Source organism: Arachis ipaensis, chromosome B04 (genome assembly GCF_000816755.2).
Source record: "Arachis ipaensis cultivar K30076 chromosome B04, Araip1.1, whole genome shotgun sequence".
In the NCBI taxonomy this organism is placed as follows: Eukaryota; Viridiplantae; Streptophyta; class Magnoliopsida; order Fabales; family Fabaceae; genus Arachis; species Arachis ipaensis.
The window spans coordinates 124,784,131-124,799,551 of NC_029788.2; the positions used below are offsets into that span (position 1 = coordinate 124,784,131).

The 15,421-nt window shown below is 46.1% G+C and overlaps 3 protein-coding genes across 3 annotated transcripts; 1 reads left to right on the plus strand and 2 right to left on the minus strand.

Moving 5' to 3' along the window:
- LOC110271315 (peptidyl-prolyl cis-trans isomerase-like 3) lies at window positions 8,645-10,405 on the minus strand. Its single transcript, XM_021121946.1, has 3 exons — window positions 10,289-10,405; window positions 9,625-9,762; window positions 8,645-9,448 (listed from the first exon to the last, which is right to left on the minus strand). The coding sequence occupies exons 1-3, from the start codon at window positions 10,322-10,324 to the stop codon at window positions 9,053-9,055; spliced, it is 570 nt and encodes a 189-aa protein (XP_020977605.1). The 5' UTR covers window positions 10,325-10,405; the 3' UTR covers window positions 8,645-9,052.
- Window positions 10,154-11,934, plus strand: LOC110271314. Its single transcript, XM_021121945.1, has 2 exons — window positions 10,154-10,377; window positions 10,943-11,934. Exons 1-2 carry the CDS (start codon window positions 10,240-10,242, stop codon window positions 11,495-11,497), a joined length of 693 nt encoding a protein of 230 aa, XP_020977604.1. The 5' UTR covers window positions 10,154-10,239; the 3' UTR covers window positions 11,498-11,934.
- Window positions 12,163-15,202, minus strand: LOC107635223. Its single transcript, XM_016338627.2, has 5 exons — window positions 14,460-15,202; window positions 13,536-13,634; window positions 12,999-13,043; window positions 12,727-12,864; window positions 12,163-12,611 (listed from the first exon to the last, which is right to left on the minus strand). Exons 1-5 carry the CDS (start codon window positions 14,865-14,867, stop codon window positions 12,285-12,287), a joined length of 1,017 nt encoding a protein of 338 aa, XP_016194113.1. The 5' UTR covers window positions 14,868-15,202; the 3' UTR covers window positions 12,163-12,284.

The following is a 15,421-nucleotide window of genomic DNA, read 5'->3' on the forward strand; positions in this document are numbered from 1 at the left end:
TGTTGTCTTTGCAGGTGGCACCCCTCCTCTCTCTCACTCGAAGTACTCGGGACCTCGCACTCCGCTGGCCGACAGTCCACGACTCGACGAGCCCCAATCATCATCTCGGATCACAACCCGAACCGTTCAGTAACCGACCTACCGAACATTGGCGCCGTCTGTGGGAATTGATTCGTCGATGGACTTCGTGCTAGTCCAAACTGGGACGGGATGCGAGGCCGCGCCCCCTGTGCCTGGGGGAGGCGCCGTTGCGACGGAAACTCGACAACAACAGAGGTCGCCTCCAAGGGACACGACGCAAACTCACGAAAGACGCCCCTTCGGAGGGACCGGCGACAACCACGCCAGGATAATGCAAGAGCTACGCCACAGGATGCAGGACTTGGAACGCAGGCTAACAGACAGAGAACGCGACTAACGCACTCTGGAGCGAAGCCCCACCAGTTCTCGCTCGAGGAGCCGCTCAAGGCGCACACCCAGCCCCCAGTATGAGTCAGAAAGCACAGGAGAACGGGGACGCGCCAGAAGAAGAAGTCGAGACCCCATCATTTACGCCAGGCGCGAAGGGCGGCGTACCACGAACCGAGGGGACGAAGACGCCCGTCGAGAGAACGACGAAGGGAGAACGAACACTCGGGGACACGTGATAATAGGGGCCACCCCATTCCACCGCTCCATACTCGAGGTCCGGCTGCCAAAGCATTTTGACAAGCCGACGGACATGAGGTACGATGGAACGCAGGACCCCTGGAGCATCTAACGGCCTTCGAGGCCAGGATGAACTTAGAAGGAGTAGGAGATGAGGTAAGATGTCGCGCCTTCCCGGTTACTCTGGCGGGGCCTGCAATACGGTGGTTCAATAACCTCCCGCAGGGCTCGGTGACCCAATTCTCCGACATCAGCCATGCCTTCCTGGCTCAATTCACAACCAGGATCGCAAAAGCCAAGCACCCGATCAATCTGCTTGGGGTGACCCAAAGAGCCGGGGAGCCGACCTGGAAATACTTGGACCGTTTCAACGACGAGTGCTTGGAAATTGACGGTTTGACGGACTCGGTGGCGAGTTTATGCTTGACGAATGGGCTCCTGAATGAGGATTTCAGGAAGCACCTTACTACAAAGCCAGTCTGGACAATGCAGGAGATCTAGTGCGTGGCTAAGGAGTATATCAACGACGAGGAAGTAAGCCGGGTCGTGGCTGCCAATAAACGGCAGCCCGCCTACAACCAAGCCCGGCACCACGAAGGCAGAGAGAAAACAAGGGAACACGCCAGGGACGGCGGCCCGAGCAAAGCCTCGGAGCCATTCCCCCGAATCGGAAAATTCACCAATTACACCCCCCTCACGGCACCGATCACGGAAGTCTACCAACAGATAGCAGAGAAGGGGATACTGACGAAACCCCGACCTCTGAAGGGCAGGACGGGTGGAGACAAGAGCCTCTACTGCGAATATCATAAGGGATACGGACACAAAACCCAAGACTGCTTCGACCTAAAGGACGCCCTGGAGCAGGCAATCAGGGACGGAAAACTTGCCGATTTCTCCCACCTTATAAGGGAGCCGAGGAGACGCAATTGGGATCAGGAAGGCGAAGACAACCCCCGGGCAGCAAGACAACGCCGAGAACCAGAGAGGGACGACCACGGTCTCACGGTGGTGAACGTAGTAACAGCGAGGAACTCCGCCCCAAGGTCGAAATCAGCACAGAAAAAAGACGCCAAGATCCTTGCAGTCTCCTCCTCGTCTGCCAGAAGTTCTCGGGTACTCCCATCCATTTCCTTTGGCCCCGAAGACCGATGGTTTGATGAGATGCCAGAAAGTCCCCCCATGGTCATCACGGCCAGGGTCGGAACCGGCCTCGTCAAGCGGATCCTAGTGGATACGGGAGCAGACTCGAACATCATGTTTCGGAATGTCTTTGATGCCCTAGGACTACGAGATACCGATCTGGCGACCCACCAACACGGTGTGGTAGGATTGGGAGACCACTTCATCAAGCCGGATGGAATCATCTCGCTCCCGACCTCCGTGGGGCAAGGGCAAAAGCGAAGGACTATGATGGCCGATTTTGTAATCTTACGAGATTCTACAGCTTACAATATTATCTTGGGGAGGAAAACCATCAACGACCTGGGGGCCGCCATTAGTACGAAGCTGCTCGTGATGAAGTTTGTTGCTGATGACGGATCCGTAGGATCCATCAGAGGAGACTTGGAAACGGCGGTCGCCTGCGACCACGCCAGCCTCTCTCTCAGGAAAAAATCCAAAGAAGCTTCAGGAGTTTTTCTCGCCGACCTGGATGCCAGGATAGAAGATAAGCCCAGAGCTGAGCCAGAAGGGGACTTGGAGAAATTTAGGGTTGGTGAGGGGGACGAGAAGTTCACGTTTATAAACAGAAACCTTCCCCATGAATTGAAGGAGCCTCTTATGGAGATGATCAGAGCCAATGCCGACCTCTTCGCTTGGACGCCAGCCGACATGCCAGGGATAGATCCCTAACTCATGTCACACCATCTGGCCGTCAAACCAGAAGCCAGGCCAGTGGCCCAAAAGAAGAGAAAGATGTCGCAAGAAAGGGCAGAGGAGGTGGCCAGGCAGGCGGCCAGCCTCCTTGAAGCGGGGTTCATCCGAGAATTGGACTACTCGACCTGGCTGTCGAACGTAGTTTTGGTGAAGAAACATAATGGGAGGTGGAGAATGTGTGTAGACTACTCTGACCTCAATAAGGCATGCCCTAAGGACTGCTACCCCCTGCCCAATATTGACGCACTCGTCGACGCAGCGGCGGGGTACCGGTATCTGAGCTTCATGGACGCCTATTCTGGGTACAACCAGATACCGATGCACCGACCCGACGAGAAAAAAACGGCATTCATAACGCCAGAAGGGACCTATTGCTACAAAGTAATGCCATTTGGTCTAAAAAACGCTGGCGCCACATACCAGAGATTGATGAACAAAATATTCAGTGAACTAATAGGCAAGACAGTGGAAGTCTACGTGGACGACATCCTCGCAAAAACCACACGACCAGACGATCTCCTGAGCGACCTGGGGGGCGTATTTGCGTCCCTCCGGCAACACGGCATGAGGCTTAACCCGCTCAAATGCGCCTTTGCTATGGAGGCCGGGAAGTTCCTGGGATTCATGATCACCCAAAGAGGGGTAGAAGCAAACCCCGAGAAGTGCCAAGCGATTCTCCAGATGAAGAGCCCGGGTTGTATCAAAGACGTCCAACGATTGGCCGGAAGGCTGACGGCTTTATCCCGTTTTCTCGGTGCATCGGCAGCAAAAGCCCTACCCTTTTTCAATCTGATGAAAAAGGGAATAGCATTCGAATGGACCCCGGCGTGCGAGGAGGCATTCAACCACTTCAAGGAGATCCTAGCAGCGCCTCTTGTGCTCGGGAAGCCCAAGGCCGGAGAATCACTCTACCTCTACCTGGCAGTAACAGAGGAAGCGCTCGCATCGGTGCTTGTAAGAGAAGAAGGGAAAACTCAGCAGCCGGTCTACTTCGTCAGTAGGGCTCTGCAAGGAGCCGAGCTGAGGTACAGCAAACTGGAAAAGCTGGCATTTACACTCCTAACTTCCTCCCAAAGATTAAGGCAATACTTCCAGAGTCACCGTATAGTCGTGAGGACGGACCAGGCAATTCGCCAGGTACTACAAAAACCTGACTTGGCTGGTAGGATGATGACCTGGGCCATCGAGCTTTCCCAATACGACTTGCAGTACGAGCCCCGGCACGCAATCAAGGCCTAGGCAATGGCAGACTTTTTGGTTGAGGTAACGGGTGATCCCCCCGAGGAAACGGGAACACGGTGGAGGCTCCACGTGGACAGGGCCTCCAACCAAACGTCCGGGGGAGCAGGGGTCATCTTAGAAATCCCGGCAGGAATTATATACGAGCAATCGACCAAGTTCGAGTTCCCTGTGTCGAACAATCAAGCGGAATATGAAGCTCTCTTAAGCAGACTAATGCTAGCGCGGGAAGTCGGGGCGTCGAAGGTCGACGTATGCAGTGATTCACAGGTCGTCACCTCACAGGTAAACGGAAGCTACCAAGCCCGGGACCCCCTCCTACAAAAATACTTGGAAAAGGTTAAAGAAATGACAAGTCAGTTCCAAGAGGTCACGATCCAGCACGTCCCAAGAGAAAGAAACACACGGGCGGACCTCCTGTCCAAATTAGCGAGCACAAAGCCAGGGGCGGGTAACCGGTCTCTCATTCAGGGCATGGCGAAGGAGCCAACGGTCGCCCTCCATCTGACGGAGTTAAGCCCCTCGTGGTTGGACCCCATTATAAACTTCCTGGAGCTCGGCAAATTGCCTGACGACGAGAAGGCTGCCAAAACATTGAGAAGGGAGGCGGCCAGATATGCAATCATACAAGGACAGCTGTTCAGAAAGGGGCTCAGCCAGCCCCTATTGAAGTGCTTGCATCCCGACCAGATGGACTACGTACTTAGAGAAGTCCACGAGGGATGCTGCGGCCACCATATCGGGGGCAAAGCCCTAGCAAGGAAGATCATCCGAGCTGGATACTATTGGCCATCAATGATGAAGGACTCCAAGGAATTCGTTAGAAAGTGCGTAAAGTGTCAACAAAACGCCAATTTCCACAAGGTGCCGGCCTCTGAACTGAGCCTTCTGACGACCACACGACCTTTCGCTCAATGGGGAATCGACCTCCTAGGACTCTTCCCGGTTGGCCCAGGACAAGTCAAGTATCTCATAGTGGCCATCGACTACTACACCAAATGGATAGAGGCCGAACCACTAGCCAGCATATCCTCCTCTAATTGCAGGAAATTCATGTGGAGACAGGTGATAACCCGATTCGGGATCCCGGATATCGTCATCTCGGATAACGGAACACAATTCACTGACAAGAAATTCACGGAGTTCCTCACCGGCCTAGGGGTAAAACAAAAATTTTCCTCAGTGGAACACCCCCAGACGAACGGAGAAGTAGAGTCCGCAAACAAGATCATCCTACTCGGCCTCAAGAAGCGCCTAGACAACAAGAAAGGCGCATGGGCCGATGAGGTCGCTTCGGTCCTGTGGTCCTACCGAACAACCGAGCAAAGCGCTACGGGGGAAACCCCTTTTCGCCTAACATACGGGGTCGACGCCGTGATACCCGTCGAAATCGGCGAACCGAGCCCGCGGCTACTGCTCGTAGGTGTGGACGAAGCGGTAGAAAAGGACCTGGTTGAGGAGACGAGGGAGATGGCCCATTTGTCAGAAGCGGCATTGAAGCAAAGAATAGCCCTGCGCTACAACGCTAGAGTCCTTAGGAGGGATTTTGGAGAAAGAGACCTCGTCCTGCGACGCAACGACGTCGGTCTGCCGACTCCTGGGGAAGGAAAGCTGGCGGAAAATTGGAAAGGTCCCTACAGAATTAGAGAGGTGCTTGGCAAGGGTGCCTACAAGCTTGAGAGACTTGACGGCAAAGAAATCCCTAGAACGTGGAACGCAGGTAACCTAAGAAGATTCTACTCCTGACTCGGGCAAACCGACCAGGAGGCCTAGCGGACTTATGTATGCTCGCTCTGATTGACATGTTAATTTCTAGTCACTTTTTAGCCATTTACTCTTATTGAATACTTGCCATATTAACGAGCTTGCCTAGCTGATGATTAATTCTCACTTGTCAAAACATCCTCCTTCTTATCCGTTACTTCCCAATACGCGTTTCACAACAATTGCGTCCTAAAATGGCAGCCCGGGACTGATCACCCCGGGAGCCAAATAGACCATAGCCACAATTAACGCGGCGACAACACGACCAAATCGGTCCGAATCGTTACCAACATAAAGACGACAAAACGGGCACAAGCAATAAGCCCATCACGAAAAGGCGTTAGCGAAAATAATACGACGAGCAAGGCGAAAGATTGTAACGGCCATTCGGCCAAACGACCAACCTAACATAAACGTTACGGAAGTGTCAAATTACAAAACACGCAACAAACGTTCAACCAATCTACATCAAAATGTCTAAGTTAAAAGAAGTCACTTCCTAGGCATGTCGACAATCTTGCCGTCTTGGATCATCTTGAAGACCCCAATAGCCGATGTGTCGAAGTCGGGAGCTACGATCTTCACTTGGGCTTTCAGGGCATCTTCAGTCATAGAAATCGCACTCTTCCCTTGCTCTTTGGTTGCTTTCAGCTTCTTCCGGAGCTCCTCGACCTCGACTTTAACGGCTTTAGCCGACGACACGGCTTGGTCACGTTCTTTCTCCAAGGCTGCTACCCGACCCTGAGCGGCGTTCAGCTGGCTCTCCAAGGTCATCTCCCGCTCAGCTAAACGGGCCACCGTCTCGTCGGAAGCCTTCAATTTTTCCTCGGCAGACGTCACCTTTTCCTCGGACGCCTTGAGTTTCTCCCCCATCTCGGACAACTGGCTCTGAAGCAGCTCAACCTGCACCTTGAAGTCATTGTTTGCCTTGACAGAGGACTCGAGCTTCCTCCGAAGGGACTGCATTCCCGACAACTCGAATTCAGCCTTTCGAGCTATCACGGCCCCCCGGAGCAAAGTCCGATACATCCATCTCGCCTGCCCGGCAAGATCGGTACCGTGGAAATGCTCCTCTGTCCCAGGAATCAGCTGCGAGTCAATAAAAGTTGTGGCATCAAAATTCCTCTCCATGATGGTGAGAGCCCCCTCCGGGCTCGAAGACGCCCTCCGCCTTTTAGGGGTGTGGATGAGCTCCACATCGTCATCTTCTGGAGGGACAGAGGGCGAGTGCCCGCCAACGATGACCTCGGGAGGGGGAGAAGCGTGCGCCCCCTCTTGGTTCTCACCCATCATCTCGGTATCCTGGGGAGGGGCCTTAATCTGGTCCTCCTTCTCCTCGGAGGGTCCAGCCGATTTCCCGGCATCCTTCTCCGCGGCCTTCTCGTCATCACTTTCTTCGAAGAAGGTCTTCATCAGGTTCTCAAGACCCGTCACTGTAGCAGACATCTCCACTGCAACAAACGGACAAACACATTAGCCGTTAGATAAGATAAAACAAAGAATAATAAACATCACAAAAATACAAAACAAGAAGACTCACGGATATAGCTCCTGGCGGCCTCCCGTTCACCCATAAGGAGATGAGGGTTCACGGGGTTCTTCTCAAAAAGAGCAAATAGCACATCGGCTATTTGCTTATCTACCGAGGACATCCTCTTATACGTTACCTTAATAAAAGGATTTGACCCCGCCCCAAAGCTCCAGTAAGTGGGGATGAGGCGCTCTCCCTCCAAGGATAACCAAAAGGGATGCCGACCTCTAACGGGACGGACTTTGAAAAACTTATCTTTAAACCCGTGGTAGGAATCCTCGAACAGACCAAAGATTCTCCTACCCTGGGCAGACCGGAAAGAAAGGAACCCTTTCCTCGCCTTCCCTTGTTTGGAAGGATTGGTAAGGTTGAAGAAGAAAAGGAAGACATCCACCGACACCGGCAGCTCGAGATACTCGCACACCATCTCAAAACAGCGGATAGAAGCCCAACTGTTCGGGTGGAGCTGCGACGGAGACACGGATATCCGATTCAAGAGTGACATCTGGAACTCGGAAAACGGAAGGCGAACCCCAACCTGGGTGAACATGGATTTGTAAAACCAAATCCAGTCGGCAATACGGGGAGAATGAAGATTGACCTCGTAAAGCCGCTCATGGGGGGCAGGCACGAAGGTCTCATAATTGGCCTCTTCGTCTGTTCCCCCGCACAAGTACCCGGCCTACCGGAACTCCGTCAATTCCGCCAGATCCATCTGGTTTGGCGAATCCTTTACATCCGAGGTTACCCAAGCGTACGGATCATAGCTGGCCGCGGAAGGGGAAGCCCGGGAGACGACACGAGGCATACCTACAGCGGGGTACCACTCCGTTAGTCTACGAGATCGGGAGCTCGGAAAATACCCAGAAACTATAATTCATCCTACTGAACAGTTAAGATCAAAGTATGGACCAAGCAACCCACCTAAAAATCTACCCTGGAATGGTACCCCTGCCCTAATACTCTACCTATCATCAGAAAGCCGTATAGCAACATAACAGTAAAAATGGCGAAACAAACGCATACAACAAGCACGCAAGAACAAAACAGAAAAGAGAAGGATTCTAGAAATACCTGAATTAATCGAAGGAACTTGAAAGTGGCTGAAGAGGCACAAAAACGCTTGAAACGGAGGAAATTTGGATATTAGGGAGAAAAGAAAGTGGGAATAGCAAAAGTGGGAACAAAAGAAATAAGAAACTGTTTAAAAACCGCTGCACGAAGCGCGAAGAGGCCAGGGGTAAAAGGGTCTTTGCACGCGGGATTTTAGTAACCCATTATGAGCATTCAATGCTCAGCGCGAAGAAAGAAGCGACGAAACGGTCGCCTTGGCAACCAAGAGACACGCGCACAGGGAGCACGTCACCCCCGCGAACAACCGATCTGGCGACAACACACGAACGAGGGAATCCCGCGCCATCGATGTCTCCCACGAACATCACTGGCGCGTTGGGGGCACTATTACGGCCTGGCCCAGAGTCCTTGCGGGTTGACCCGACCCGGACGCCACCCGAACCGGACACATGCCCCACAACGACCTCGGACACGCGTCTAGGACAGCTCATGCACAGCTGAGGGGTAACCTCCCTGGAAACATGGGCCTGCTCTCATCGGGCCCACCTCTGACAGGTATATAAAGGGGGAGGCTTGCACTCCCCCAGAAGTACGTCATATACTCTATCACCTTATCCGCCTGCACACCTTACTGACAAGAGCGTCGGAGTGTCTTTGCAGGTGGCACCCCCCTCTCTCTCACTCGAAGTACTCGGGACCTCGCACTCCGCTGGCCGACAGTCCACGACTCGACGAGCCCCAATCATCATCTCGGATCACAACCCGAACCGTTCAGTAACCGACCTACCGAACAAGTGTATAAAGGAATATTGAGAGATATATAATTTGGTGCCTGAAACTGAATATATCTACATTACATTTATTTTTAAAAAGTCTCTTCAAGCATGTAGAGAGGTACATTAAGACCATCATCACTAATTAGAGAGAAACAAAGCAAACCTTTAGAACAAATGAATGGAACCAAGAACAATCTAATGGTTTCTGCACTAAGTGGTAATTCTCCGGAACTCGTAACGAAATCGGATTCTCCAAGACGGTGACATTAATGTCATTCCAAACATCTGACTTAGTTGGAAGCTGAGTAATCTTCTCCAAGATTTTCATATCTTCAGATAGGACAGAGCCGAAAACAGTGTATGCATTTCTCCATTCATTGTGATTAGCCAGGCTGATGAAGAATTCTGGACCTGAACCAACCCATGCTACAGATCCTCTTCTTATGGTAGGACAATACTCTTTTGGGATATCCTTGAATGTAGAACCAACGGATTCGAATGTTCCTTGGATTAGTGCAAAGGGGGGACCAAATGAAGCCTACATCAACATTCAACTCGATGAACACATCATACCAGGGTGAACAAATCAGAAACCTTGATGTGTATAAGACCAAGGCTTCGACCATTGAATATGTTTCCAGTATCCCACAAACCTCAAAATCTTTAGAATGATAAAGTACAATTTTATACAATTGTTAACATAATGAAGCTTACCTTCTTAAAGTGGTTTCCCTCTGAATTCCAAAAGCTTCCTCGGCTCTCTGAACGATAAATCTGGCAACCAATGCAGTGAGGCAATGCCAACAGCTCAAGAATGTAGGAAACAGACTGTGGAGCACAGTCAGGAAAAAGCTGTAGGATAGAGAGTTGATAAGAGTGTCAATTAGCTAAATGGAGGACATGTCCAGCATCCTGAACATAAAATAACCAAGGTGAAAGAGTGCAATGAATCTCAGATATATGATAATGTAAACATGTGTAGAATACTCAGTTTTATATGTAGAATTCCGTAGTCAGTTTCCAGACCAACAATTCCCTAAAAGTACAAAGGTACAAGCAACAGATAAATGTACAGCTGAAAGACAAGAAGAGCACAAGATACAATATAGTGGAAACAGATTATCAGCATATTTTGTCATAAACATAAGGCATGGATTATATATCAAATAGATTTCTAAACAGAAATGAGATCGACCTTAATAATGTAAAGATTTGAAAGATTACGAAAAACAAACAATTTATACATGCTCAGTTATGAGAATGAAGTGACTCTTGGCTTTGTAGTCATTTTCACTTTGTCTAGTAAATTTATTATATAATTTTGAAATCATGAAAATCTGTGCAGAACCAACTAATCACATCAATATGACAATCCTACCTCTCCCTTATCAAAGACTGAACCAGAAGTCCACATCACTTTATCTCCCGAGTCTCGTCGTTCCGGGTTTAATGCATCCTTCTGTCTTTGTAAGCACTAGCCTGTTCTTCTGCTCTGGCTTATTAGTTATTATCATCGCCATCGCCATCAAAGTTGCAATTAATTTGCTGGAAATTCGGAAAAAAATTGCAACCAAGGCTGTAGAGTAGATAGATGTTATGTTGGTAGTTGTTTGTTGCACAACTGATTTCATCTGTTCCCTCCCTGGCTCAAATGTTTTCTTTCTTAAACTATATTTCTGTTTAGTTGCTGCAGAATCCTAAGGCAATGTCTCTGATTCGAGTAAGAGTTGCTTTCCGTGCCTCAATTGTTTAAAAAAAGATTTGTTTTTTACTTTTTTTTTTTTTGAGAAATTGGGCGGCTTCGGCCCAGCGTATATCTCTCGGCATTTGCATTTGGATTCGATGCGGATCGGATTGGATAGCTTGACTAATTTGACACACTTTTAGTTTACAGATACTTCGCTTTGCATCCTCTTCTAGTCTCATCACATTCTCATCGTTATTGGATGAGACACAGACCTCATTTCTAGTCATGCAAATACTATATGTATTAATTCGAACCTCCGTTTATTTTTTCTTCTTCTTTGTTTAGACAAGCACAGACGCTGAAAATGTTGATCCTCTTACAACAAACATCTCATCTGAGAAAGGATTTCTACATTTTCTATGGCCAAGGATGAAAGGAATGGATCCTAAACTCCGTGGCACACTCTTGTTTGGGGCTGTTGTGATCCAAGTTCTTCTCTTGGGACACGGTGCCACATTGGATTTCCAAGCTGGAAACTTTTCAGACACCGATCAGAATTTTGGAGAAGCATTTTTCACATTATTACCGGAGATGGTAGATATCGCCACCTTCATTGGGTGTATTTTTCTAGAGGTGATCCTGCTCTGGCGTGTGCATCCTGGAGCACAATGTGTTCTTATGCCCTTCATGATGTATGCGCCGCTATATTATTTCGCTGATCTAGCACGCAAGGCTTCTGGGATTGGCGTAAATTGCAAGACATTCAAGATGCCGGCCATATGGTTTGCTGCCGTAGGGGGTGTTGGCATCTTCTTGGTAGCCGGTTTGATGATTTTGGGGGTGGTCTATGATGCATGGCTATACAATAACAAGAGAGGACTGAGAGTGAGGGAAGAGTGATCAGTCCAAATGACATAACACAGACTCTGGAGAATATATAATGACTCATACAGCTTTGTGTTGTGTTTAAATAAGTGAAATTGGACTATGTAAACCTAACAACTTATTCTGTCTTGCTAATGTTAGCCATGTGTGATACTTGATAAGATAATGGTTTATGGATGGACGTGTTTAATTATTCAATGTTCATCTTTGTTCACTATTCATTTATTTGGTACTCTCTTCATGGTAGTATCCATTCGTATTCAATGGATGGAAGAGCATAACAAGCTGTGGAATTCTGTTACCTATGGACTATAGTACTGATATTCACTCTTTAAAGGTAGGGGTTAATGTCCCTTACCATGGTATTTTCCTATTTCTCCATAAATTGCAATTGGAGAATTCAATCTTCACAAACCAGGGATGCAAAGTTATGATGTACTTATTGTTATTTATCTAGACTCAAAATATAAGTGAATCACTGTGTTTTGCATAGGATGGTTGAGACTTTAACTATACGCAAAAACATGCTAAATGAAGAAACATATGGCAGGCTTCCAAGTTGTATTAAAAAACAAGTTATTTTGGTTTAACATTGAATGTTAATTTTTATAATGAGCTGAATTTTAAAACGAACCCTTCAGCTTATCTACATCTCTAGTGAATCAAGAAATATCCACATAGATACCTACCAAACTAGTTGAAATAAACTCAATTTGATATAAAATCAGCTATAGTTAAACAGGAATAAAATAAACCTTCAGAATAAATGAATGGAACCAAAAACAATCTAACGGTTTCTGCACTATGTGGTAATTCTCCGGAACCGTAATGAAACCGGATTCTCCAAGGCAGCAACATGAATGCCATTCCAAACATCTGATTTGGTCGGAAGCTGAGCAATTTTCTCCAAGATTTCCATATCTTCAGATAGTATGGAACCGAAGACAGTGTATGCATTTTTCCATTCATTATGATTAGCCAGGCTGATGAAGAATTCTGGACCTGAACCAACCCATGCTACAGATCCTCTTCTTATGGTCGGACAATACTCTTTTGGGATATCCTTGAACGTAGAACCAATCGATTCAAATGTTCCTTGGATTAGCGCAAAAGGGGGACCAAATGAAGCCTATATCAACATTCAAATCGATAAACACTGAATATGTTTCCAGTATCCATAAACCTCAAAAATCATCAGAATGATAAAGCACAATTTGTACAATTGTTAACATAGTGAAATTTACCTTCTTAATGTGGTTTCCCTCTGAATCCCAAAAGCTACCTCGGCTCTCTGAACGATAAATCTGGCACCCAATGCAGTGAGGCAATGCCAACAACTCAAGAATGTAGGAGGCAGATTGGGGAGCACAGTCAGGAAAAAGCTGTAGCATAGAGAGTTGATAAGAGTCAATTCACTAAATGGAAGACGTGTTCAGCATCCTGAACACAAAACCAAGGTGAAAGAGTCCAATGAATGTCAGATACATGATGACGTAAACATGTGTAGAATACTCACTTTTATACGTAGAATTCCATAGTCAGTTTCCAGACCAACAATTCCCTGAAATTACAAACATACAAGCAACAGATAAATATACAGCTGAAAGACATACATTTAAGACAGTAAGAGCACAAGATACAATATAGTGGAAACAGATTATCAGCATATTTTGTCATAAACATAGGGCGTGGATTATATATCAAATAGATTTCTAACAGAAATGAGATGTACCTTAATAATGTTAAGACTTTAAGATTATGAAAAAGAAACAATTTATACATACTCAGTTATGATAATTAAGTGACTCTTCTCTTCTAGTTCTAGATCATAGAAGAAAACAAATTAAATAAATGTACACTAGCTCCAGTAGGCTCAGAGTACTTATGCTAAGGAGGATTCCTTATCCCCCTTGGCTTTGTAGTCATTTTCACTTTGTTCTGTAAATTTCTTCTTATATAATTTTTGAAACCATGAAAAGTTGATAAAGATAGATATCTCAGATTAGTATGTGCAGTACCAACTAATCACATCATATTCATATAGCAATCCTACCTCTCCCTTATCAAAGACTAAACCAGAAGTCCACATCACTTTATCTCCCAAGTCTCGTCGTTCAGGGTTTAATGCATCCTTCTGTCTTTTTAACCAACACTGAAACGAGAGGAGGTAACATAAAAGTATTAGGAAAAGTGCATTAAAACTCTAAACCTCAAATACAGGAATATCTCATCCTTTGACCTTAAAGAGTTGTTCATCTGAAGTAATAGTATGCTAAACCTACTAAATTGTATGTCTTTATAATGAAGCCACTATGATGCCCAATCAAAATTCCAAAATATAAATCATAATCCCTTAATAAGACAGAAAAATAAAATAAAATCATACACATCTTTTTGGTCAACTGGAAGCTACATAACAGCAGCTACTCTATACACCTCATGAATACCAACCCAACCAGTTTCAAATGGGATGCAATATTGGAAGAGTCCCAGGCTGGAACCTAGATCTTGATATGGTGCGTAATTCCATTAAGAAATGCTTAATTATGACAAAATAAACATTCTTGATATGATCTAGAAAACTGAAAAAAAATATGAATTTTTATATGTAAGACAGTTAAAAAGAGACTATTAAGTATTTGCATCAACCAACCAACTCTGCCAAATGCTACATGATAATAGACAGGTACACTATAGTAGCTGTCAGTCAAAGGTTCTCAAAATCATCAAGTTCCAGTTACCAAAACAAAATTAACTGACCAATCAAATAAGTGGATCAACCAATGTATGATTCTAGTAACATAATTGTGCTCATGCATGAGGTATAAAAAAAGGACACTAAACATAAGCCTAGATGCTAGATACATCATATTATTCCATTTTTTTTTCACTTTTCATAAGCATATTATCAACATCCATGATAGGTACAGAATTCAATAGTACTAAGCTAACAAAAATGCAGAATTCATAGCAATACCTCACCAAATCTAGGTCCACATGCATCTCTATCACCACAAAACACCCATGAATTACACAAACAAGCTCCACCATCACCTCTACACATCCTCTTACAAGCCATGCAACATTCCTTAGAAGAATTTACCCTAAAATCACTACCCCATTTAACGGCATCACCCCATAGCTCCAAATGCTCAACCCCATCACAACATGGCCTTTCTTCTTCTTCTCCTCCTCCTTCTTCATGGTTCAGCAAATCATCAACCCCATCAACGTGCTCCATTGAAGAAAGAGATGCAGTAGTGTTGTTGGGACTGAAAACCACAGTGAGAAACAGGTATACCGCCAAGCAGGAGATAGCACCCATCAGGAAGAGGGACAAAAGGGTAAATTTACCGAAACCTGAGTCATTTTGCCGACGACCCATTTCAGATTATGGTGCAAACTTTTCGACAACAGAGGAAATTGTGTTGTGGATTTTCGTTCTCTTCTTCTTCCTTTTCGATTGAGGCAGAATTTTTCTATGATTTGGGGAACGAAGGATCGTGAAGAAACGAGAACAAGCGCAATCACATTTGCAGGATGTCATGATGAACTAACTTGGCAACTAAACTCAAAGGTGATTGCTTTCTTAACAAAAATAGCGACCCATTTTCCCCTTTTGCCTTTTTCTTTTTTTTTTTTTTTCACTTTTTTCCCCAAACAGAATTTCCCCCTTATTATTAAGCCTAGAAGATTTGTCGCGGTGTCTTTATACTTTTTACTACAAAAATCTTAGTTTATGATCATTCATTCATTTGTAGTCTTCCTTATTTTAAGATGATTTTTATCATAAAAAAATTGTTATGAATTTAATTGTTGTACTTGTATCCATCATCTTGCATTAGGAGTGAATCATCTTATACAAATCATTTTTTTTAAATTTTGATACAGCATAAACTATTTAGTATTTTATATAATTATTTAATTAAATTCGTTCTT